General features: G+C 41.7%; 2 protein-coding genes across 2 annotated transcripts in view; one reads left to right on the top strand and one right to left on the bottom strand.

Moving 5' to 3' along the window:
• The first annotated feature begins 8,592 nt into the window (after positions 1 to 8,592).
• On the top strand, positions 8,593 to 10,580 carry TTLL2 (tubulin tyrosine ligase like 2). Its single transcript, XM_010307859.2, has one exon. It carries the CDS (start codon positions 8,595 to 8,597, stop codon positions 10,257 to 10,259), a length of 1,665 nt encoding a protein of 554 aa, XP_010306161.2. The 5' UTR covers positions 8,593 to 8,594; the 3' UTR covers positions 10,260 to 10,580.
• Positions 10,581 to 13,028: 2,448 nt separating this feature from the next.
• The window catches only part of LOC142601289 (uncharacterized), a 36,725-nt gene continuing 24,875 nt past the window's right edge, over positions 13,029 to 24,878 (bottom strand). The window contains exons 12-20 of the mRNA XM_075750080.1: positions 21,519 to 21,677; positions 20,614 to 20,725; positions 20,112 to 20,215; positions 19,689 to 19,844; positions 18,756 to 18,854; positions 16,097 to 16,237; positions 15,321 to 15,405; positions 14,836 to 14,956; positions 13,029 to 14,064 (exon numbers count right to left, since the gene is read on the bottom strand). Coding sequence (XP_075606195.1) covers positions 13,875 to 14,064; positions 14,836 to 14,956; positions 15,321 to 15,405; positions 16,097 to 16,237; positions 18,756 to 18,854; positions 19,689 to 19,844; positions 20,112 to 20,215; positions 20,614 to 20,725; positions 21,519 to 21,677 — 1,167 coding nt within the window. The 3' untranslated portion in view covers positions 13,029 to 13,874. The remainder of the gene's footprint in view (positions 14,065 to 14,835; positions 14,957 to 15,320; positions 15,406 to 16,096; positions 16,238 to 18,755; positions 18,855 to 19,688; positions 19,845 to 20,111; positions 20,216 to 20,613; positions 20,726 to 21,518; positions 21,678 to 24,878) is intronic.

Here is a 24,878-nt window from a genome sequence, read left to right as displayed (position 1 = left end):
GAACCACTATTTATCAAGATTTATCTTGTTCTTATGCTGCATTCTTTAACACCTGCTCTAAATAACATCAAGTTATAAACTGGCTATGTCTACAGTTCATATCTGAACACCATAAAATCTGCTAAAACTGCTGAGTCCACCAACTTGTCTTAGGTCAGCAGGTAACTGTGTTTCTGCCCATGTCAGCCCTCTGTCCCAGCACTGTTTCCCTTTTGGTTTTCCTGCTTCTAATTTTTCCCTCACCACTTACAGCAGCCTTCTCCCAAAACATACTTTCTGCATGACCAAATCATTCAGTCATGATGAACTTTCCTCACTTTCCCATCCACGGACTGAACTGTTTTCAAGATAAGCAGCCAGTGCTACTTGGGGAACCCAGCCATGAAGAGGATGCAGATAACAGAGCAAGTCATAGAGTGAGAAGGAAAAAACGAGGATGGGCCTATGCTGTAATATGTCCTTGAGACCTATATGCATCTAGCAGTGGCTGAGATGAGGATTTCCTTCATCTCATTTCAACTTCTGTTGAGTTTTATACATACTATATTGTTTCCAGATTTGGATTTTTGTAGTTTTACTGCAAGGAGAAGAGTGCTACAGTGCAATTACTGGGCAGCGTCCCTACATCTTGATGAGAAAACACTGTACAGATATCATGATCATTACTGGTAATGACACTATGATCAGATCTTCTGTATGAGGCAGATAGATAGCATAAAAGAAATTGAAGACAAATGCTGTTCATCTCCGAGATTAGTGCTGCCCCCGGAAATAAACTACATGGCTAGTTAAATTACTGCATGCCATGGAGCTAACATTTGAAATTACTTCTTCTCAGTTATTAACCATAACAGGAGGATGAGGTGCCATATAGTGTGACAACATAATAGAAATCAATAATACGATTCATGTGGAAAAAAATCCCCAAATTGTTAGGGCTTTTAAATGACAGTACCTTTCATGCTACTTTATTATCTGTCTAACATTCCTTGTTCCCAAGCACCCGGACTCCCCTCCAGATTTCACCTGTGTTGCTTCATGGCTTTTCATGTGATAAGCTTCTTTTCCAGGTCTGATACAGTTAAGTAGAGTTCATTATGTACTGCAGAAAAGAAGGCGACAGGTGGGCTCCCTCACAGATCCATCTTTCTCTTGTGCCTTTGCCCTGTCAGCTCAAAGGCATGTTGTTAATCTCTCTGTTGGAATTACAAATGGCACAGCTACTGTGGCTGAAGAATCCTGATGACCTCCCAGATGCCCAGAGATTACAGATGGATTTGCTAGGCTGCTGCTGATTCCCACTCTGCTCTGCTTTCATCTGATACAGATACTTGATTTCATCTTGGTAAGAGCCAGTGAAACACATCTCTGAATCCTCCTCTGACTCTCTTTTAAAAGGCAATGTTCAACAGCAAGTGAAGCAAAGAGGATTTTTGAGATTAACATCAGTGAAAAATCTGATCTGTGTGAATGTAATCATTTATTGTTTATTTGTAATAGCCCAATACAGAAGTTAGCAATATTGTACTCAGAACAAAAAGAAGATCCCTCCCTCAGCGCATATACAGCTTGATAACTTTTCCTCTTTCCTCCTGTACTGGGTCTAGCTGTGATGGAGTTATTTGTCTTCAAAGCAGATCATACGCTGCTGTGCTTTATGACTAAAACAGAGTTGGTAGCCCACCAGTGTTTTGGCTATTGCTTGCATGGCATCCAGGTTTTCTCTTTTTCCCACTCTGCCCACCCCCACCAGTGAGTAGGGTGCAGGTGTGCAAGAAATTGGGAGGTGACACAACCAGGACAGCTGAGACAGATTGACCAAAGGGATGTCCCATACCACACGATGCCATACTCAGCAATAAAAGCTTGGGAGAGAGGAAGAGGAAATGGGGATGTTCCTGGTTATGGCGTTTGTCTTCCCAAGCAACTGCTTTGCAAGCTGAGGCCCTGCTTTCCAGCAAGTAGCTGGGCACCTGCCCACTGATGGGACGTAGTGAATGAATTCCTTATTTTTCTTTGCTTGCACATGCCGTTTTGCTTCATCTATTAAACTGTCTTTATCTCAACCCAGGAGTTTTCTCACTTTTGCTCTTCTGATTCTCTCCCCCACCCCATTGGTGGGGGGAGTGATTGAGCAACTAGGTGGGTGCTTTGTTGGTGGCCAGGGTCAACCCAGCATACCTCCTTAATTGTTTTGTACTCTTTGTGCCCAGGACTTGTCTGCAGTAAAATTCAGCAATGGCTAACCAGAAAACTGCTACTGACTCCACAGATTCCAGCTGAAACCATGAGGAGCTACCAAGGACCAAGAAAAAGGTGCTCTGACCTTGGAGAAAACCTCAGCACCACTGAAACAGAGTCAGCATGGGAGACAGGACTTTGTGGCCTGTGGTTTGGGGAGCTGTTTTCCACTCTTGATTTTGTCACATAACTTTACTGTAGACATTTCCCCAATTGTAAAATAAGGGGAAAACCAATTCTTCCATCCTACAGGTAGTGTGAGGAAAAGCTCTGTTACCTTGGTAATGGAAGCCACAGCTACATGTGGTGATACAGTAAACATGCTGACCCCTGGGACAGGGTGAGGATAAAGGTGCTCATCTGTCTTGGACATGATCTAAACAGAAAATGCCATTTAGGACACCATTATGCATGGACAGTACACCGTTCTAAAATTTATACAGTTTTGTTTACAACAAAGGCAATAGGCATTTTGCTGCATGGTATGTCAAAAAAACTTCAGGCAGAAGTTCAGCTAGGAACACCTCTTCACTGAAATGCAAGAAACAAAATGATGGTTGAGGTCACTGAGGCCTCTGCCCTTCCATGGCCAAGGAAGTCTCTCCAAGCCCTGCTTCAGTCTAGCAGGCACCAAGCAGCAGAGGTCTGTCTGGGCTGAGTCCTCAACCAGCACACAAGCTCTTTTCTCATCTACAGCAACAACCATGGTCATCCTGCAGTGAAACAATAGCTTTTATCAGTCTGACTCTTACTGTGTGAGGATAACAAGAGCAAGTGTAGCCATCTCAATGGACATTGGCTTTGGGGTTCAAAGTTGTAGACAGATGAATTCCTCTCTAGTCATGTGCCTGAAACCTTCAAGAGCTCTAAACCCGGCCATTGGTAATAAGCTTGCTAATACTCATCTGCTGAATGCCCTGTGTTTCCTGGTATCCTCAGTCCCAAACTGTATAGAGGTGTAGGAGGAGAGTCAGGTCTTCATGCAAGAGAACCATGGGACAATGTGGGCAATGAGGACATCAAGTGAGGGGCCACCTATGCCAGACAGGAAGAGAGGCCCTGAGAAAGGATGGCTGAGCCATTTCTCCCAGAGCCGCAAAGACTGAGGCTGGGACACACACTAATCTCTGTTAAGGACATAGGTGCTGGGAAGCCTGTGGGTCCAAGCATTCTGGAACATAAGATAGTCAGGTTCAAGTAATTAATATTGATAGATTAAGTAATTGCTTTCTTCAGGTACATAATATCATGGTGTCATATGGCATGAGCCAAAGGTCCAAGCAGCTGGAGGGCCTCAGGCACACACACTGACAGGAGGCGGGAGACGTGCAGGGGCTCAGGAGGTGGGAGATGTGCAGGGGCTCAATCTGCAGCTCCCAGGACACCTACGCCTCTGCCTGTGCATGGCGGCCCTACAAAGCAGGCGCCCTCCATGCGGCCTGCAGGGACAGAGGTCCATCCTGGGCACATGGCGGGGCTGAGCCGGTGTACCCTGACCCTCAAGGGAGGAGAAGGGTGAGCCAGGGTAGCGGGTAAGGAGTGACACAGGAGAAAGGCAAGATGCAGCTGATGGATTTTCTCCCTTCTGAGTGTCCTGGGTGTGTGTCTTCCCTGGCCGGCTCGGGTAATAAAAGGCTGCTGGAGGTTAAAACAACAAACGGCCCAAGCCCTGGAAAAGAAGAGCTGGAGTGACCTCTGCCAAGCCCTGCCGCCTGCGCTGCCGGCCTCGGCCTGAGGGAGGGCCTCGGCCTGAGGGAGGGCCTCCCCCGCCCTTCCCTATCGCCAAGCAACAGCGGCCGCGGGCCGCTCCCCGCGCCCGCCCGCTCGCCTCGTCTGGGTACTCGGGCCGGGTGTGGAGCAGAGCGGGCGGCGGGGGCATGCAGCGAGCCGGGCGGAGAGCAGGGCGGGCCCGGGGCTGCGGCGGGTCCGGCTGGGCCCAGGTAACAGATACGGCCGGGGCGGGGGGTGCCCACCCGGCCCCCCCCCCCCCCCAGCATAAGCAGCGACAACAGCTTTAAATACCAATACTTTTGTTAATACGAGCACAACGCGCGCCAGTTCAGCCTCACTCCTGCGTCTTCAGGGACGTTTGTTTGATGCTGGTAGCAGTATCACAGTGCTGACAGACGGCGAGCCGTCGGATGGTGTTTTTGCAGCAAGGGCCCTTGTGGGCGAGCAGCCCGGTGAAAGAGGAAGCTGTGTAGGCTGGGGCAGATGGGGTGAACCTGGATGATGTACCAGACAGTAACCATCAACTCAAGAAATAAATAAAATGGTTATTTCTGAGATTAAATCCCAAGCAGGCACCTTCCATATTATGATCTGTGGCCCTGAGGGCTTAAAGATGATAGGAAAGACCACTGATCAGTCTGCTGAGTTTAATTACACAGTGACATTCTACATTAACTTGGCAAACAAACACTTTTAATGCCTAACCATTAAGGATCATGTTTCCTCCCGTAGGTGTAAAACCGAGCAACTGGAATGCATGAACTGCTGGAAACAACCATGGCCAGCATGAAGCCTGAGCCCACGTCAGCGCTTCCCTGGGGATGCCGGCACAGGCTCTGTCACCACAGCATCTGCACAGCCCCGGAGCCGTGAGGTCACAAATGATGGCATCCTGCTCTTCTCAGGGAAGATCTCCACATCTGGGTGCCGGTAGGCAACAGCAATAGGGAGATGTTAAACTTGAGCGTTGTCAGAGACAGCTGTAGCAGTTTTTGCATTTTGGAAGAATGTGGGTGGGTTTCCAAGTTATTAAGGAATGGGCTGAATACAGAGCCCTTTGGGAATGCAGGCTAGTGAAGAGATGGGCATTCATCTGAGCACACATTTATGACTCTTCAAGTGAGTAAAATTTGTATTCATTCGTTTAGACCAGTGCCTTATCTTAGAGTTATTGTTTCATAATTGCACTTCAGGAGCTTCTGCTTATGTGTGGTAGGATTTCCTTAAAAGCAGGTATGTGTTCTTTGTCAGTTAAAGTGTTTTATTTTCCTTACACTTAATTACCAGGGAATTTGAATCTGACATTTGTTATATCTAGGCTTGGTGAGCCAATTTCCTGTAAACTACTCCCTGAATGCCAGAGGTATGAAAGATGTTCCATTAATACAAACTGACATGAACAAACTGCCAAAGAAGGCTTCATTGTTCAGACATTACTAACAGCTTAATTTATGATTACCTAGCAGAGACCATGATGGCACAGTTTACCATGCACTGGATTCACATACAACAGTGCTTTTCACTGAAACAGTGCTCGTAGCAATGTTGAGCAATGCAGAAAAGACAAAGCTAACTGCAGTCTATAAGTTGACTTATCCAAGTGCTTAGCAAGGCTACTTTCAAATACATATTTTTTTTTCTTAATTTAATATCCTTTGCCCAAGGATTTGAACTAGCTACTATAAAACTTGTTTAGTTTAGTATTTTTTTTTTTTAATTTTATTTTAGCATGTGAAATAGTGCTGTTTAGTAAGGAGATAGGAAAGAGCCCAGGAAGGAGGGTGGAAGCAAAGATAACAAACATTTCCTGGGACCACCACATTAGGTTTGTGTGCAAGCTCAACAGCAAGCCCACAGCTTCCTGGGATCTGAAGAGAAGCACTGACTGCAAGAGACACAGAGAGACTTCTTTCCCCTTTGTGGTATTTTGTGTAAGTAAGTCCTATTATATCATAACCGCACTTCAGTACAATGGCATCAAGTTGCACCAAGGGAGATTTAGATTAGATATCAGGAAAAATTTCTTAACCAAAAGAGTGGTCAGGCATTGGAACAGGCTGCTCAGAGAAATGGTGGAGTCACCATCCGTGGAGGTGTTCAAAAAACAGGTAGACGTGGCACTTCAGGACATGGTTTAGCAGACATGGTGGACTTGGTGATCTCAGAGGTCTTTTCCAATCTTAAGATTCTATGAGTCTATGTTTCGCTCCTGTTGCCTACAAACCCCTCACCCAAGGAAAGTTCTTACTAAGGAGAATTCAACTACAGTCTATATGAGGTGGAGAGCTGGATGGAGGGAATCTCTGATCCCTAAGGGAGTTCAGAGAAACAATCCCAGTGCAGTTTAGATCTTGCTCCCTTCCAACACTGGCTTAAGCCTGAGATGGATGGATACTGCATACATCAGTGTAAAGCATTGATAAATATATTAATACACATATTACTATTGGAATATGGAATTACGTATTACTTTGGAATATAGAAAGTCATCGTACACAGAAACTCAAATTTTAGCCACAATCTGAGCCCATTAATGAGGTCTAAAGTCCCTTTCCATTAGGAACCTCATTCCTCACACCCTGCACCAAAACTTGCTTCACATCCCTTCATTTTTAGGCAATGATTCCCTCACTACAGGATATAAGATGGTCCAGGGCCATTTTTAACTTACACGCTACATACCTGTGGTAAAGTAACCATATACTTCTAACACCACTGCCCTGCTTCCCAGCTTCCCTGAAATACCTCCAGGACCCTTCTCTAAAACCCTCCAAGCCCCTGTTGAGACTGTCCTGGCTTTGCTCTCTGCATTCTAACGTATTTGTTACAGGCTCCACAACACTACTTGTAGAAGAGCTCTGTGACTGCTTTGTGGTTACCCCTCAGAGCCTGTTAAGCAGCAGCAGAATGCATTTGACAGCCAAGACATAGCTACGTTATAAGGGAGAATCACCACATGTCAGAGTGGAGAGAGAAACCTGTTTTTTCGTCCTGCAAGAATTTTTTAATTGTTTTTCACATTCAAATCAAATAATGAGAATCTTAAACTGTTTTGTGACTTGCAAAACTTTTGAATTATGTTAATTTGCATTTTGATAATGGCAAAGCATTTCATTTCAGATTTGGGATTTTAGTTTTAAAACTAAATTAGCATTTAAAAAAAGTCTTTCTGAACCATTGTCTTTAAAAAACTGAAAATAAGATATTTGACAATTTCAAAACAAGAAAATTCAAATGAAATAAAAAAAAACTGGCAAAAGATTACTTCTGTTCTCTGGAAAAAAGCTTTCTGTTTCAACAAATTGTCATTTTTCCACAGAAAAATCATCCCTGGCCAACTCAGCTGCACATTGCATTGAGTACTTCCAGGTGTGACATGTTCCCTTGGTTTCTGTAGTTTGGAAGGCAAAGGCTACTCATTCCGGAGTCTAAAACTCAACCTGAAAAAAAAGAGCAAGGAGGTCATTCTGTTAATAGGATGTGAAGTAGTCTTGTCTAGTGTATGTCCTGCCCTCTTTGTATTTCTTTTGCTTGCTACTTTCTGAGAGGAGGTGGAGGTCAGTAAGTTAATGCTGTGTCAGAATGGTCCTCAGCAAAAACACTCTTCTCTTGTCCAAGGCACTCTGTGTTCCAAACACAGAGTCTAATCCTCAGGGAGCAGGGCTTCAGGAAATAAAAACTGAGAGAAACAGCAACATTCTCAAATCTACAAGACCATCAGACTTTTTGCCCGCTATGCCACTAGCCAGTAGGACAGGTGTTTTAGTGTGAGTCTTGTATATATTCAACTAGCTGGGGAGGGAAGAGCACACTTCATGAACTGTTTTATGAGAATTGCTATGTCCAAAATAACTTAAAATGCATTTCTTACCCGTAAAAAGAGACAGAGACCATCATCTACTTCAACTATAGATAGCAGAAATGATATTTCATTCAGAATCTACATACATTTCTATGGAACGTTATTTTCTTGTGAGAAAAGTGATGAGACAAGAATGCGCCCTGTTCTTCAGGAGCTGAGGAGGACCTCACTGGAGGAGTAGCAGAAGGTGATCAGTTAAATCAGCATATGTCAGAGGAGGAAAAGAGCATTGGAATCAGTAGGCGTTTTCCTACTGTCTGCCATCAGTTTTGAATGGGGCTTTATAATCTTAACCAAGAGAATTTGCTCAGAGCAGGGCAACGTGCTAAGTTAGCAGAATGTCTCAGCAATACGGCAGTGCACAGCAAGTCTTACTAGGCTGAAGGCAGTTGCAAAAACCAAAAAGAATAAGTATCCAAGAATTATAAAATTTTTGGGACAACTACTGCTGTAGTAAGCTACCTCAAAGAAAAAGTAAATAAAGTGTGGAGACATATATATAACTTTGCAGCAATCAGGGCTTTGTGCTACCTTAACAGCTATCTGGAATCAGTGCTCTTTTATATATCTTTCAGCTTAAACACAGCCTTTGACTTCTCAATCATGGACCATAGAAGTACACAGGGGTGACATGCTTTGAGAATACATTCAGAGGGACAGGCATTAAGAACACAGTGAAGGTGGTGGCTGCTAGCACCAATCTATGGCATTAATTTCATTGTTTCCTTCATGGCAATTCTGTTTTCTTTCAGCTAGTAAGATGGAAATGAAGGCAGATGACTATGATACAAGAGACATCTTGAGGCCTTTGGTGTTCCGTCTCCATGAGAACGTTCCTGCCATAGTCCGTGAGGTTTTACTGGAACGTGGCTGGACTGAATTTGACAAGAAGGAGCAAGATGATGCAGACTGGAACCTGTACTGGCGGAACTCACCTTTCCGCATGACAGACCACCACAGCATTAAACCATGGCAGAGACTCAACCACTACCCAGAAGCTGTCCGGATCACCAGAAAAGACTATTTGGCAAGGCATCTGAAACGTATGAAAGGAGCATATGGATCAGCTCTGTATGAATTTAGTCCAGTGGCATTCATCATGCCCAATGACTATGTCAAATTTATAGCAGAATACAGCAAGGAGAGAAAGTCAGTAGGCAGAAGACCTAGCTACTGGATTTGTAAGCCTGTGGATCTCTCCCGTGGAAGGGGCATACTCATTTTCCAAGATGTTAAAGACTTAGTATATGACTGTACAGTCGTTGTGCAGAAGTACATTAGCAACCCGTTGCTCATTTCAGGGTATAAATTGGATCTGCGCCTTTATGTGTGTGTCACCAGTTTCTACCCCCTCACCATTTACACTTACGAAGAAGGACTGGTGAGGTTTGCCACTGAAAAGTTTGACCTCGGTTCTCTAGACAATGTCTATGCCCACCTAACAAACACCAGCATCAACAAATATGGAGCTTCATATAAAAAATACAAAGATGGGATTGGCTGTGGCTGCAAATGGACGTTCAGCAAATTTCGTTCTTACCTTCGAATATTTGGGGTTGATGACATGCTCCTCTGGCAGAAGATCAATAACATAGTGATTCTCACCCTGCTTGCTGTAGCCCCCTTACCAGTGGCTTCCAATTGCTTTGAGCTCTTTGGCTTTGACATCCTGATTGATGACAAATTCAAGCCGTGGCTTTTAGAAGTCAACTACAATCCAGCCTTGTGTTTAGACTGTTCCATTGATGACACCGTGAAAAGAAAACTTCTTCACGATATTGTTGAACTGCTGAACTACAAACAGATTGACACTTTCAGGCAAAACCAAGTGGCCGGGACAAAGGCTGGCAGAAGACGGGTGCCCTGGGGCACAGATGGTGAAAGTGCCACCAAGGAGGCTCCTGGCTTACTCACGTGCCAAAAAGTGGCTAAATGTACTTCTGCTTCTTCAGTACAACCTGCCCTGCAGGCTGCAAGAGGATCAATTCGTAAGGTGGTTGCCCTGACCAAGAAAACTACCAGAGCATGTCCAATAAAAACACGGACTTCCCAGCTGCGTGAAAGGATGAACATGCCAAAAATACCATCCCAAGCAAAAGCTGAAGCTAAAAATAAACAAATCCCAGGAGCTGGGCATTCTCCACACAAGTCTGCCCAGCTCAGCCGCTGGTTACCTGCACGTGACTTCTGCAACTACGAGTTAACTATACGCCCCTATTTCCTCTCTGATAAAGACCAGAGGCCTATCTCCCGGGTAGGAGATTTTGTCCTTATTTTTCCTTTCAATGAAGCTGCACTTCAAGCTTCCAGGGATGGGATAGATGTAAAAAGCATCATAAAGGAAATAAACAAATTAGTGAGCAAACAGTTACCATCAAAACAGCAGAAGACAAAGAAAAGGGTAGGCTATTTAACCTCTGTGTAACTTCATGATGTTAGGTTATACAGACATATCATAAATGACCACTTTAGCTTGAAGGAGGTAGATGTACACCGACATTGTATTAGATATCTCAATTTTAAAACTGTAATTTAGCAATTACCATGAGAGATTATTTTTTAAAATTAAAGTACTAATTCTTTGAAGTAATTCTTACAATGTTAAAGTAATCCCAGAATAAAAATGGACAATTGCATTTCTCAAAACAGCGTCAGAAATGCCAGTCTTTTTTAATTATTTTTCTCAGCAAACTTTGCTTCTTTTTTTTTCCCTAACTAAGGGGGCTTTATGACTTGTAAAACTGGTCACTTTTTACATCAGGACGCATTCAACATGCACTCAGTTTACAAAGGTGCAGGTAATATGAGTTGCATAAACCTATCATGTTTTTGAAGAATCCAGAGAGCTTCCCAACATTCATTTCCATTTCTAGAAATTAATTTTGCATAGCATGAAACAACAGTATGCAATAACTTTTTTTTTTTTTTTTAAATAACCAGTAGGATTCTGTAGAAATTCTTATGGAAAGTAATTTTTAAAAAACATATATACTGTTCCAGTGTTTTGTTTCAGATAAACTCTTAATAAAGAAATAATTAGCTTCTCAAGGTAACAGAAAAATTTGTTATCAGAGGGCAGAATTGTAAACTGCAAATATCACGCTCAGAAGACTGGATCAAACCTCTCTCACAGACTCTGCATTAGCCACCTGTTGGGTACAGTGGTTAGGCAGCTTTGTTTTGCTTGCAATAAAATTTTGGTGATCAGCTGTGCATGGAAAAATACTAACACTGAACTGAAGCACTTGAGATGGTAGTCAAAATGCTGCCCTTCTCTTGTACATCTTTGCTGCCCCCAGCTGTTTGAATGGAAGTAACTCTGTTCAGAAGTCACAGCGTATTCTAAATTTGAATCAAAATTGAGGGCAAATACTGGCTGTAGTGTGCTTCCGCTAATGCCAGAAAACCTGTGGAAAGACAAGTGGGTTTTCCAACTGTGTTCCATCCTCCTGAAGGATTCATAAAAAAATTGTTCACTATAAACCCTTTAGGGTTTAGTAAAAGTAGGTATGTGTATTGCTACAGTTTAAGTTCATATGCAGTCACACTTAATTTGGATTATTTGTGTCCCTACAACTATGAACTATAGCTGGTAGAGCCATTACGATTTCTGGTTAACTAATGCAAGTGGAAGGTGCAGACGGTATGAGAATCAGCCTATGAAAAATAATGTAGCAAGTGTCATAACTGGTCTGTGAAGGACTCCCAATTGCAACATACCTGACAGAGCTTGTCATTTATGCAGGTGTTTTTCTGTCTCCTCCTTTTCAAACCAAATTCGTAGCCTTTATTTCAATAATCCCTTTGCTATTATACTATAAAATATCATTTGAAAAACATGTCTTGCTACAAACAGTGGCCAGACACAGGCTGGCAAAAGTACTGTGATACCCTCAGTAGTCTCGCCCTTTGATTTCACCAGTGGAAGTTTTGCCATTGATTTGCCAGCAAGTAGAACCAGGCCCATACTTAGGCACCACTACAACCTCCCTGTAAGCAGGAGCTAACAAGGTGAATGCATACATCAGCAAAGTGTTTGCACGCATACGTGTTTGCATGCACACAGTTTCAGAGACTGACTTGTGTGTATCTCCCATGTGCTACACCTCTGCAGAACCGCAGGCCTAAATATTCCAGAATCAGAATGGTTCCTGCAAGGACAGTAGAGAGGGCTTAATGAAGTAAGGAGCAAGCAGCATACAAACAAAATCATTCTTATTTAATTTACAATTAGAAGGGATTATAAACACAAGTTATTAAGTAGCAAACAGTGATTTAAGGCTAAAAGCTGCAAACAAAGCCCATTTTCTGTATTACTATAGAAACAAAGAGAATGTCAGCATATTAACTGAGAACAGGGACCTTTTGTTAAAAGGAATTCCTGGGAATAAAAACAGTGGTTCTTTACAAAACATTAGTATCACATCTAGTTTCCCAGCCAAACTGAAAACATTAATCGCATTCACTTTTTTCATGATGCTTAATTGAGAAAAAAAGCCAACATAGATTTGTTTTAGTCAGCATAAGGCAGCACTAAACTGAAATTCTTAGTGAAACACATGGAAAAGAAATGATCTCTTGGATTTCTTTTAATTGGAGTTCCCTTTTACAAAACACATGAAATACGTTAAATATTTCAGTAGTGAAAAACAGAGGTGTATAAATTGTTCCTTTTTTACACAGGAGTAAAGGAAAACCAGTGCAATTTTATTATCACACCAGCTGACATCAAACTGTGTGGATATTCAGGACATCATAATTGAATTCATAAACTGCAGCATGTGTATGATCAATATTAGCAACGCTTCTTGCACTATTCAATCTATTTCTTCCAAAGATGCTCTGTAATTTGAATGGTGATTTGTCGACAGTCTCACCCACTAGAAACTGAAAAGAAGAAAGAGCAATTCCATAATCTTGCAATTGCTTTGCATTTAGGTCTAAGAAATGGCTAAAGCAGTGTGCTATGAAAGTGTGTTTGTTGCTACAGGAATTTGAAGGGCATGAGGAGATAATTGGTCTTCTCAGTCAATGGGCAGGTAATGAACTGAGCTCTGCAGGGGAAATGCTTCAGTGCTTTGGAAAAATTCAAGACAGATGATGGACAGGCAGTCTATGGGGAAGGCAGTTGAAAGCAGCATCTGATAAATGATTAATCCCCCTACATATCAAGTGCAATCCAAAGAGCCTTGAAGCTGGGGAGATTCACTGACCAGAGATATTTTTCCACTACTGGAAGAATAAAGGCAGTAGTGGGAGAGGTTAATTCAAAAACAAAGCAACACGGAGGAGGTCTGAGGAAAGACAGCTGGAGGAAAAAGAAAGGGCTGTTGCATCCGGAATAATGACCAGGATGGAATAAACATTACGTTGTGTCTTTGAATGCATGAGATTGTTCTTAGATTATGATCATATAATTACTGAATAATTTATGTTGGAAGAAACATCCAGAAGTGTGACTGTTCACTGAACTCCTACTCAGGTTTTGGTCTAATGTTCAGCTCATGATAAGGCCTGATGCATGCTGACATCTTCTGCTCCAAAGAACTCAACCAAACTGAAAACATTGATCACTTTCACATTTTTTGTGATGGTTAACTGAGAAAAAAACCCGACCTGTAGATTTGTTTTGGTCAGCATAAGGCAGCACTAAACTGAAATTCAAAAAGCTTTGTAGATTTGAGGTTCTTATGCTATGCTCCTTAATTGTAGTCACTGTTGTAACTAACTAGCAGAAAAACAAGGGAAAGCGTGATCATTATCATGAAACAAACACTTTGGTGAGAACTACTATGGGCACTTATTTTGATGTTACATAGACAAAGAGGGCATGACTGCATTTACTTCAAGTCTCACTCACGAGACATGTCATTTGGGTAAGGTTATTCCAAACTGAGCACCAGTCACCAAACCAAATTTCAGCCCTGCAGATCCATCCATCCATTCATTTTCACAAGGCTTAAATCTTCCTAACAGTTCTGAAGTGCCCCGAAAATGGGTTGAGCTACTTACATACAGTGCAGCCCTTTGAGGCGAGGAATCACTTCTTGTCTAGGATGACAGTACCCTCCTCATCTTTGATTCGAACTCGGCCAGTGGAGTACTTGGTTTCTTGTCTGCCATTGCCATACACTGTTTTTACAGTGCCATCTGGGTACTCCCGCCTCTTGAACTGTGCAGTGTGAACCTCCTTTTGGCCGTTACTGAATACCACTATTTTATCTCCGTTCCTGAAAGAAATAGCAATGAATGAAGTGGTGAGAAGGCACTCTCTGTTATTAACCTATCTCACTGAGCTGTCTAATATGACACAACGAAAGTGGAAAATAATGTCAAGTGACAACTTTCTCAGGTTATAGTTCACCTCAGAATTTACATGAGATGGCATCAGAGATCTGATTTCACAGTAGGATTTCAATACAAAGGTAATTCAATACATAGTATAATACCTAGTGGGTGGTGGGATCTGCATTTTACACAATGACTTCATGCAGGGATCTCGAGATTTTGCAAGCAGGAGATCTATTTTACAACAGGATCCTCCCTAAGCCCAGAAGAGGCATGTGTAAGAAAGTCCTGTTGTTATTTTTCCTCATTTTATGTGGAGGAATAGAGAGATAATACATGAAATGCCTTGCCCAAAATCAGAAAGGGAGACAAAAATCTAGGAATAGAGCTCAACAGTCCTCATCCTGAGTCCTTTATTACCCACATTATTAACACAGATTATTAACTGGTGATGTCCCAGCAACCCTGGCCTGTGTATAGTTAAATGGAACTAAAAGAGGAATATTTCACCGTCACTTTGACAGTGATAAATGGTCATCTATCATCTAAGTGAACAATTTTCAGTGCCTTATTGTAGCAAAACCCTTGTTACAAATCCTTTCTCCTTTCATCTGGAAATTTCCCAGCCGTGCAGAACCAAACTACAGTTTTAAATGTCGGTATCATTGTACATGTGCCCAATGCCTGGTTCCTGTCATTAACACGAGACTTACTTTTCTATTTTTACTACTGTACCATCTGGGAAAAAAGTTTCCTTGAATCCATCACTATAGACGCATTTCACTGTGTGATCTGGGAACAAAATTTCTTGTGTGCCATCAGGATAATGTTTTTCTGTGGAAAAGAAGATGCAAAAAGTCTGTCTAGTATTCTTTCATGTTGCTTTACACAGAGATAGATCAGATTTTTTCTAGAAATTGTAGTGAGGATGGAAATGATATCCAGCATACTGCTGAAGAAATTAAAGAACAGATAATCAGATAATCAAAATTAGAAGAGGTGCATTTACACTCCATTATTGTCTTTGCTTTGTAGGAGGAAACTGAGCAGTATAGTGATGGGACATACTGGAAGTCAAATGCAGGGACAATGCAAATTGAGAAGAAAATACCCAATCCTCTGGAGTCAGAATCAGATGACACTTTCATTATAGAAACCTTTGTGCACATGTAGTTCACATTTCTGAGCTCTTGCATACCTATCTGATTATTAGGGAACTGCAGCACCTCCAGGCCATCTGGATAAGCAGTGTGGGTTGTCTGTGCATCTGCATAATAATAAATCTGGAAGGAGAGTGAAGTGTTTGCAGCATGTTCACAATATTTGCATAAGCAGATTCAACCATAACAATGTGCTTAAAAATAAGCCATCTTAAAAAAGTCCTTTCAAGGTCATTTTCTGCCCTCCATAAAAGTATCTATGTTTGCATTTCTGTTCCTTCTTCTCATTCACTCCCCTCCTCATGGCTGTGTCTAGATCTTGCTACTTTCATCTCTGAGAACAATGCATGCATGAAAGTCATCTTCCCATCTCTTTGCTTTGGCTCCCATCCATGCGCTATTAATTTAAAACAGTCCCACTGATGGCAGGGCCTCACTTATTTCCACTCTAGCGCACATTATTATTAACTATTTATATTTACATAATGCCAAGAGGAAAGAACCCCCTGTGCTACCTACCCTACAAAAGTATAAAAACTAGTCCTTGCTTCAGATGGCCGCCCCTGCTCTTTGCCTTCTTTCAGTCTCCTTTAATCTGCTTGGCCAACTACCCATTTGTTTCTTTGACTGGTACCTTCATCTCTTGCAACTTTTGTCCTTGCAGATGAAGCAGTCTCCCTACTCAGGGCTGTTAAACCAACACCCTTCCTCGTCAATTCCTCCCAGAACTGATAGATCAAGATAAATGATAGGACCTTGTTGGAAAATCGCTTCGTAATTTAATTTTCCTTAAAGAAAAAAATGTGATACCCACCACTCTCTCATCTGGCATGATCTTTTTTACATCTCCATTGAAAAACCTAATCGTAGTCATCCTTTTATCAGCACTGATCTCTTTTTTAGTACCATTGCGGAAAGTGATGATTCGACGTCCATCAGTAAGCACCACTTCTACCTTCAAACACATAGAGCATCTAATGTAAATAAAGTTGAAGGAAATGAGTAACATTGCATTGCCTTCCAATTAAATTGGAGCTTGAAGTAAGTCACGCTATGCCGTTGTATTTCAAAAGCTATCTCTGCAGCACAGATATATTATTTTTGCCACATTTGTGTGTAAAAGAGACCAAAAGTAATTTTCTTTTCACAAAATGAACTCACTTCTAGCACTCGGCCCAAGTTCCCACCCCACCACCTTGTTTCTCTGTTAAGTGAGATGAGGCACACAGCCCTGAGGCAATAGAGAAGCCATTCAGGTTTTTTCTTGACCAACTTCAGTGAGTTACTGTCTGCACTAATTTCATATATGCTGGTACACATTCCACACAAGTCACTCAAGAGACCCCGGTTCTGGATTGTGTGAACCAAAGTGTTTGAACTTGATGTATTAACACAGACTACTGACATATGTTAACAACCATTTTATTCCAAGTAACTTAAGCCTGTACGGACATTTGGTACTACAAAATTAAATGTGGCTGCATGCAGAGATCTGCAAAATTGCTGAAGACTTCTTAACAACAAGGGGCAATAATGTCATCAGTGTGCTCTTCTACAAACAATACTTTGGTCAAAGAAGACTTCGTCCCTAGCATAGCCTCTGGTTATTCAATTTTCCTGGAATTACTATGGCAGCTGGTTCTGTTCAGCATATATCACATCCCATAATATAATTCATTTGGTGAAGTCCAAGGAAGAAGACAACCAGAAGGTGCACTATAGCTCTGCCATATGGTTCTAATTTTATCAGACTACCCACAAAAAGGGAATACGTGCCAACCAAAAAGAAAAAAAAAAAAGGGCAAAAAAAGCAACAAATATGCTTGAGGGAAGAGAAATGCAGTATTTCTCCAAACAGGCATTGTAATGATTACTGAGGACAAGATTGCGAGATTTTAGTTTTTTAGAAATTATGTTATTTAAAAATTACTAGTTAGTAATGGAAAGATGTTCTCACACTTACATATGACAAAAGACATTGCTATAAGAACTTCCACATAGTTTAAATGAGAGTTAATATCTCTTTCTAAAGGCATCAGTCCCCATTTTGACCTGTCTCTCTAGTTGCTCAAGAAAGTCCAGCCCACCACTCAATTTTATGAATAAAATCCAGTGGTAAAAATGTCAGAGTGAACTTTTTTCACAATTATTTTTCTTCTGAGGATCAAAACAATAGATATGGTTTTTCTACTTCTACAAGAGGGAATTGTGATTGGTAGAAGCTTTCACAGAGCCCATCTCAGCAGTAGCTATAAAAGAATTGGCATCTCAAACCAGTATTCCCCGAACTGTTACATTGCAAAAGCCATTGCTATGACTGCTCACTGGATGTCATTAATCAACGCCTGTGTTGGCGAGGTGAGAAGAGAAGCCCAGAACTGAACAGACACCGAAACTGAATTACTGTCTTCACTTTATCTAGCCAAAAATCTTACCCAGAATTGACAACTGCAATTGGGCATAGATTACCCTCAAACAATATCGAGGGAATGTTTTAACAGGATGAGCCTGCTTGGAGTAGTGTAACTGAAGAGACATCTGGGACTGAGTTCGGATCTGGCCCAGATGAGCAGTGACAGTTGTCTGTCAGCCGTGAAACTAGCACCAGCTCACTTGGTCACCTTGATGATGACCTTTCCCAACAGCAATGCACCAAATTTCCAATGCATAGACTACAGAATCAGCCTTTCAAGATCATTCCTGAGGTGCTGTGCAGGAAAGGCGACATGGCCACTCAGGAACGAATTATCCAGTTGGGTGGCAAGGGACGCAATGGGAAGCCAGCAAGAATTGCCTGCTCATCCCCTCATGGAAGACAGGAATTTCCAGAAAATGGGCAAAACCAGCTGCCTTGCTGAGCTCTGGGCCTCAGGACGAGGGGCAGCTGGAAGCAAAGCATAAAATGCAATAAAATGCAACTGGGGAGTCACTGGGGATTTTGACAGGTGGCTTGAGCAAATTGGAAAGGCTGCATCAAGCACAACTCTGCTGACACTCCTGCAGATGTAGCCAGCTGTGTATAATGAAAGACTTCTCCCACAAGTGGTGTCCAGCTGGCACAGCTCACTGCCATTAGAGTCACTTCCAGGGAAAGAAAAGAATGGCCTTTAATCTTGCACTAGAAAACACCATCACTACCCCACTGGCACATTTCCACTTCTAATGATAAGCATATCATTCCTCCCAGCCCACAAATAAGGTAGCTGAAACAAAAAAGGACTTGGTGAAAGTTACAGAGCAAATCCATGTGGGAGATAGATAAGAAAATAATTTGGTTACTAGATTTCCAGCCCTTCAGCTATACATATTTCCTACCATTCATGGCGTGAACTTTACACTTCAGCTCTCCTTTAAGGAACAGACACTTAATTGGAGACATAATTGTCTCTGGCTGCTTGAAGCAGTGATTCCCATCTCTACTGCAGTCCTATTGGTGATCTCTTCAAGTATTTTTGCATCGTATTTTATCTCACCTTTCCATTACGATACTCTATTTTTTCCTGCACCTCTTCCTCACTTTTTCTTCTTTCTTGATATAATACTGATCTTCTAGATAATATTGATTTTGGAGGCTGTATTATGAAAACATCACAGTCAGTGTTATATAAACAGAAATATTTTTAACATTTTCATTAATTTTAATCAACTGTGCAAAAAACATATTTACTTTCACACACACAGAGGAAAGCTGCCCTTTTTTCTGGTGTTGCCTTGCATTTGCAATGGATTTTGATCTTTTGGTCATAACTAGAAATGTTGCACATCAACTCCAATGAACTTCAGTTTGCAAAGCAAAAGATAGCATAGAGAAAGTCCAAAAATGAGGAGACAAGAGTGCATTCTGGCAAAACTACGCTATAGGAAGAGAATTAACACGAGAACAAAGAACAGAACAGTCTCTGAATATTGAGTTACTGATTTGCAAAGAAAGGTACCTGTATTAGATAGAGCCACTCTTCCAAAACAAATTACATGGTTCTTAGCTGCAGGTAATGCTTACTATGTAACTAAGGGCTATTCAGGATGTTACACATCCAATTTACTGTTACAATGAGCACTGTCGGGCAGCATAAAGGAGCCTTAAGTTAATTGACATCTGGCACAGAGCACCCAGAGCAGTTACTAACTAATGTTAATTACAGTTTAAAGATGTGGTGTATTTTGATTTGTGGGATCCAAAGGAACAGGGAGTACTGCTCCCCACAGGATGATGATATGCTCCAGTAAAAAGCTGTAAACACAGTGCCTGAAGTTGCCAGACCCATGCCTAAAGCTCTGTGTCCGTTGCATAGCATAGGAAATGGGAATGGAAGATTTTCTTTTCTTGGTGTGTTTTATTTCAGCTCACAAATGAAAAGAAGACAATTGCTGATCATATTAGAGCCAGAACCATGAGTTGCTCTAACCTTTGCTTCAGCATCCAGAAAAGTAGAAGAATTGTCTGTAGGTACTTTGTTGTCATATGTAGTTACGCCACTTCTCCTGTATGTGGTCACAAAAGCCACTTTATTCTGAGGCTTTAGTGATTTTTCTGTCTTTTTAAGATTAAAAGTCTCTTCCTCCTGAGCCAAAATTAAAATATTAACTAGCAACATAAATTTGTTAATGTCCAACAGGTGTGCAGGAATATATCGATAAAGAAATCTACTAAAGAAATTATTTGTAAGCTATTGCAATATTGTTTAAAAGAACGTACTTATCATGAGTAGAGGCAAGAAAAGAAAGCCAAGAGAGTATTGTTCCCAGCTAAATGGGAATTAGCATGCTGTATATGAAAACTAAGATCACAGACTCACTGAATTATTTTATAGAGTTACATGGTGAAGTACCTCTGTTTCTTCATTGTTACTGCAGAGTGCAAAGCTGTAGGTATTGCTGTGGTTATGTGAGAGGTGCATATCTTCTGAGCTATCTGAAATGGGCAAAGACCTGCCTATGAAAAAAAGCAAAGCAAAAGGCATCATTGAAAGCATGTTTCCAAATGTTTCCATACCTATCTAAGAAGGTTTTTTTAAAGATGCTAGCTCTCAGATTCTTGTAAGACATTGCTTCTTATACTGATAATGTTCACTAACAGCTTGCCCATCCTCCTGAAAGTGCTTTGTCCTGGACCAAAGAGAAGTGCAGACCACATCCGTTCTCACCTTCTGGGCTTCCAGGACAAAAAAACTCAATGAGTAAATTGCAGGCAACAGCACGATCTGTTCTTCCTCTCTTGTAAAATAGGAATTTTGTAATTCTTCTAGGAATCGTAGGAGAGTTTTAGTGAGAACATATAGCCTGTGTGCCAAGAGCTGGGGACCGATGTCTCCAAGTCCCCACCAATCTTACCTTTTACATAGGAAGATGAGTTAGGTTCCTTAAAACCACTCAGATGTGAGACAGCTCCAGGTGATTTCCTATCATCTGTTCTTCTCCCAGCAGGAGAAGGTTGCTGTACAACCTGAAGCAAAATGGAGAGGCCTTGACATAAATTCGTGCATCACTGTATCATGGGAGCTATCAGTGACATGGCTGGAGTGCACTTCCCCATCCTTGGAGTTCAGCTGCCTGTGCACGCATCCAGCTCACTGATACGGTGCAGATGCCTAATCTCAAACTGTTGTGAAGAAAGAGATGTGGGTGAAAGAGCTGGAAGAAGCCTGAGGCCGGTGTCCCCCTGCTCCTTTTCTTGGGAGCTGCATTTCAGCTGTGGTTCTCACACTTGGTCCTTGTTGGGTTGTGCTGCAGTCATGCCTGTGGCTGGCCATCCACCTCATTGATCCAAACCCCAGCCCTGACTCGTGGACTGACTTTCTGGTGTAACCCCAGACCTGCCTCATCACTATGGGCTTTGACGATCTGGATCCTGGCCTGACCCTGACTCCCATCCCCAGCCTGCCCTTCTCCCTGGCTGGGGCAATGGGATGTGCCCTGCCCTGCCAGACCCCCTGGGGACCTCTGGGGAGCCACTGGCCTGTGTGATGCTCTGATACTTGGTGGATATGATCACCTCTGAACTTTTTCTGAGGGCAGGGGCTACAGGTTTCAAAGCATTCACCCATGCTCTGGCCTACAGATGCCCGAATAGCTCAATGTATGAACAGTTTTTAAGAAAATTTCTGGCAAAACCCTGCAGTACCAGGGAAAGAAGACCAAGCAACAGGTATACAGCAATCATGATGCCAATCCAGCTTCTGAACAATACTGTAAAAAGAAAATAAAGGCAGTCTAAATAGACCTTGCTACTGACTTACTTTTTCTGATTCAAAAGGTGTCAGTCTTCCCTGGTGAGGTGTTCTCCTGCCAGTCGGTGTTGTGCTTCTGCCAAAGGAGCAATTTGATGGTTTCTTTTCTTGATGTTCCTTTGTCACCAATCTCAAAGGATCATCCCTTTGCACAGAGCTTTTTATTGCCTAAAAAGTTTTAATACATTTGTATTAAGTTGATATAAACATCTTCAAATAATATTAAAATCCTTCTACAACAGGTGCATCATTAAGTGTTTAAAACTTTTAGGAAAATATTTATTTGTGTATGTAGGCATACACACACACAAACACGTTTTATACATCATTCTCTATTTGGGGTCTTACTTTGCTTCCCACATTTCTCTCTACCTGGACAATGATGCAAGTCAATGGCAATCGTAGGCACATAGTGCAAGGCCAAAAGCTGCTCTCAGGCTCTCATCCCTCAGTCCGACCACCCTGCCAACAACAGGAAAGACATCCATCCCTGGGATACCACAACTGAACTGACCCCAGTAAAATATATTGCATGTCCATTCATTTTTACTTGCCAGATGTCCACCCTTTTTACATTTTTGCCCTCATATCTCTCCATCAACTGAGGCTGACACAAGCCTTGTAGGACCCTAAGACAGATGTGAGCCACAGAAGGAAAATGAGATGTGAACAGTTTCAAACAAACTATAGCAGATATTTAGACTGGAAAAGTCACAGATGCTCAAAAGTACTTCTCCATTTTTTCTTGGAGACCTTAGATCAGAGCATAGAGGAAACATACAATATTCCTGCATGACCACCATGAGGTAAAAGGGATTTATACAATGACTGCCACAGGTTGGCAGCTGCAAAGAAAACATTATGTTGGTGCGTCAGGAAAACTGGGGTTGCACCTAGTCAAAACTTTGAAGGTACTGAACCTAACATAGACGTTCCTGGCAGTATGAGACAAAGGCATAGTCTCACTGCCCACATTGCTGAAGGCATTCCAGAAATGGCAAGGGATGATGTCTCTGTCTGTTGGAACTGATAGCAGAAGAATCTCTATTGCATTGATTTGGTGAATGACTAGGAGTGAGCACATGATGGTCTGAAACAAACGTTCAAAAACCCCATGGCAATGCTACCAAGTACTCTGATTTTGAAATGTCTCACATACTGGAGAGTGGATGCTTAGGGCAGTGAGTGTCAGCAGTCCATGGAAAGAATACATTTGCCATCAGCTTCATTTGCCCAAGTCCATGAACTATGGCTCAAGGGACATGGGACTAGCAAAGCACAAACACAGGAAGACTGCACAATTCATTCTCTTATAACAGTCACTATCGCCATTTTTTGACAGCTGTAAAATTTTCTCCATCTGATCAATGAAATTTGGGGGATCTGTTGTTGTTGTAAATAGCAATCTCTTATTTATATTAATAAATGGCATCACAATTTAATGCATGTGCTTATAAAGAAGGAGCCAAGAAGAAAACCTTATTGCAACACCAGAAAGTTGTAGAATTTTAAAAGACTAAATCTTAACCTCCAAGTGTAAAATGGTTCGGAGCAGGAGACAGGCAACTGCTTAGCTCTTTCAGACAAGGATACTAAAAGGTACAGAAATTAATAGAATTCATTGTTAAAGGAATATGATTTCTATTTTAAATTTGGAGATGTTTTCTGCAGGCAGATTCTGTGAATATGCCTGAGTTCTCCAAATATAATCAAGATTTCAAATACAAGTTAGTAGGCAAACTGCCAAAATATGCCTAGGATTTCAGCTTGAGACAAGTGGTATATTACTAAAGACCTTTACAACTATTTTTGGTGAAGATATATTGTGTCAGAAATTGCAGACTGATAGAAGAAAAGAGCTCCTAAGCCATCACTTTATTGCTAAAGGTCTCAAGACTGAAACTACCAAGTGATTTAAGAGAACTTGAAAAGCCATTCGTGCAGTTTCACAGCAGCTCAAGCCAATCCTAGCCCAGACTGCTGGTGTCCTACTCCTCTTCCTCTGTCCCCAGCCATGTTTCCAGCCCCTCCTTTACATGGCAGCAGCAACCACAGAGGGGGATTGACCTGGCTCCGTGAGTAGAATCAGGCAAAAATGAAATGCTTTTGTCTGTCTGGTTAGTTTTGAACCAGCTCACCATAAGCAGAAAGTGCCAAGAGGGCCACAGCAGCTCAAATGTTCATCAGCTTCAGCCAGACACTAACATGTGGCAGCATTTTTTTTTTTTTTTTTGCTGTGATGTATTATAGAAAGAACGTTGCAATTAAAGCTTTTAAAAAAACTATCTACATAAGGCTTGTAAATAGAAAATACTGTATGGCAAGAGTTTTAACACAGAGCTGCCTAGAAAGCCTATTTTAGAAAAGGAGACCTCATGAGCTATCTAAAAGCCACCTTTAAAAAGCATGTTCAGATGCAATGCAATGGGTGATGCCTTAGCAAGGGACCAGAGATACAGGCCTTAAAATTATGAGAAGAGGCACATACTCATTCTTTTTAACTTGAAGAACTAATGAGCTCTTGAAGTAGGATGTACTGGACTGCAAAAATGAAGGAGCAAGATGAAGCCAGAGAGAAAGAAGAGGTGTTTCCATGAATATGGTGAGGTTTGTTCTCTATGTATCTAAAGAACAACCCATTCGGTTGAGGGACCCTCCGTGCAGAACAGTGTTCGTAAAGGTACTCCAGTTTCCTACATATACCATTGTAAAAGCTGCTGATTTCATTTTTTATGCATCACATAGGTTATGCATTTTTTAAATTATACACAAACATACCTATTTTTAAAGTGGTAATGTCAGAGGAATCAAGACAGGCTTAGTGACTTATGTGTGGTCTCTCTTTTCATACAGATGGATGTCATTCTAAGAGATCTTTTCATAAATCATAGCAATCTCTGTAACCCAGGCAACCACTGCAATTTAGCTCTACTCTTTTTAAGACACCCAAGTACTCTGTATTTGGGTTAATCCCACATGATGAGGTTCTTGATAAAGATTATCTCAATTCCATCACTTTCGTAAATAAAGCCATCAAATTGCCTCAATAAATCTTTTTACTTTTCTTCATTGGAAACCTGTGGATTGCCAGTAAATGCAGACCCTTCATACAAAGGGTTGGAGGAAGAAACAGCTTCCCAACATGGACAAGGTAGATCAAGTGTTTCCCATTTCCACTGAAAAGAGAATAAAAATTAATCAGCTGATTAGTGGGTGACAACAAAAGAGATGGAGTTTAAAAGAAAAGGTAGGCAGCAACAGATGCCAGCTAATTTTGGGTCTTTCTCGTGGGAGCTAGTGAAGAACAGATTAAATAACCATCGGTGTCACCGGTCCTGCTCATGGCAAAAGGAGGGACCAGGTGACCTC

This window comes from Balearica regulorum, chromosome 3 (genome assembly GCF_011004875.1).
Source record: "Balearica regulorum gibbericeps isolate bBalReg1 chromosome 3, bBalReg1.pri, whole genome shotgun sequence".
Lineage (NCBI taxonomy): Eukaryota > Metazoa > Chordata > Aves > Gruiformes > Gruidae > Balearica > Balearica regulorum.
The sequence above is the reverse complement of the archived record's forward strand: the minus strand, read 5'-3'. Positions and strand labels throughout refer to the sequence as shown.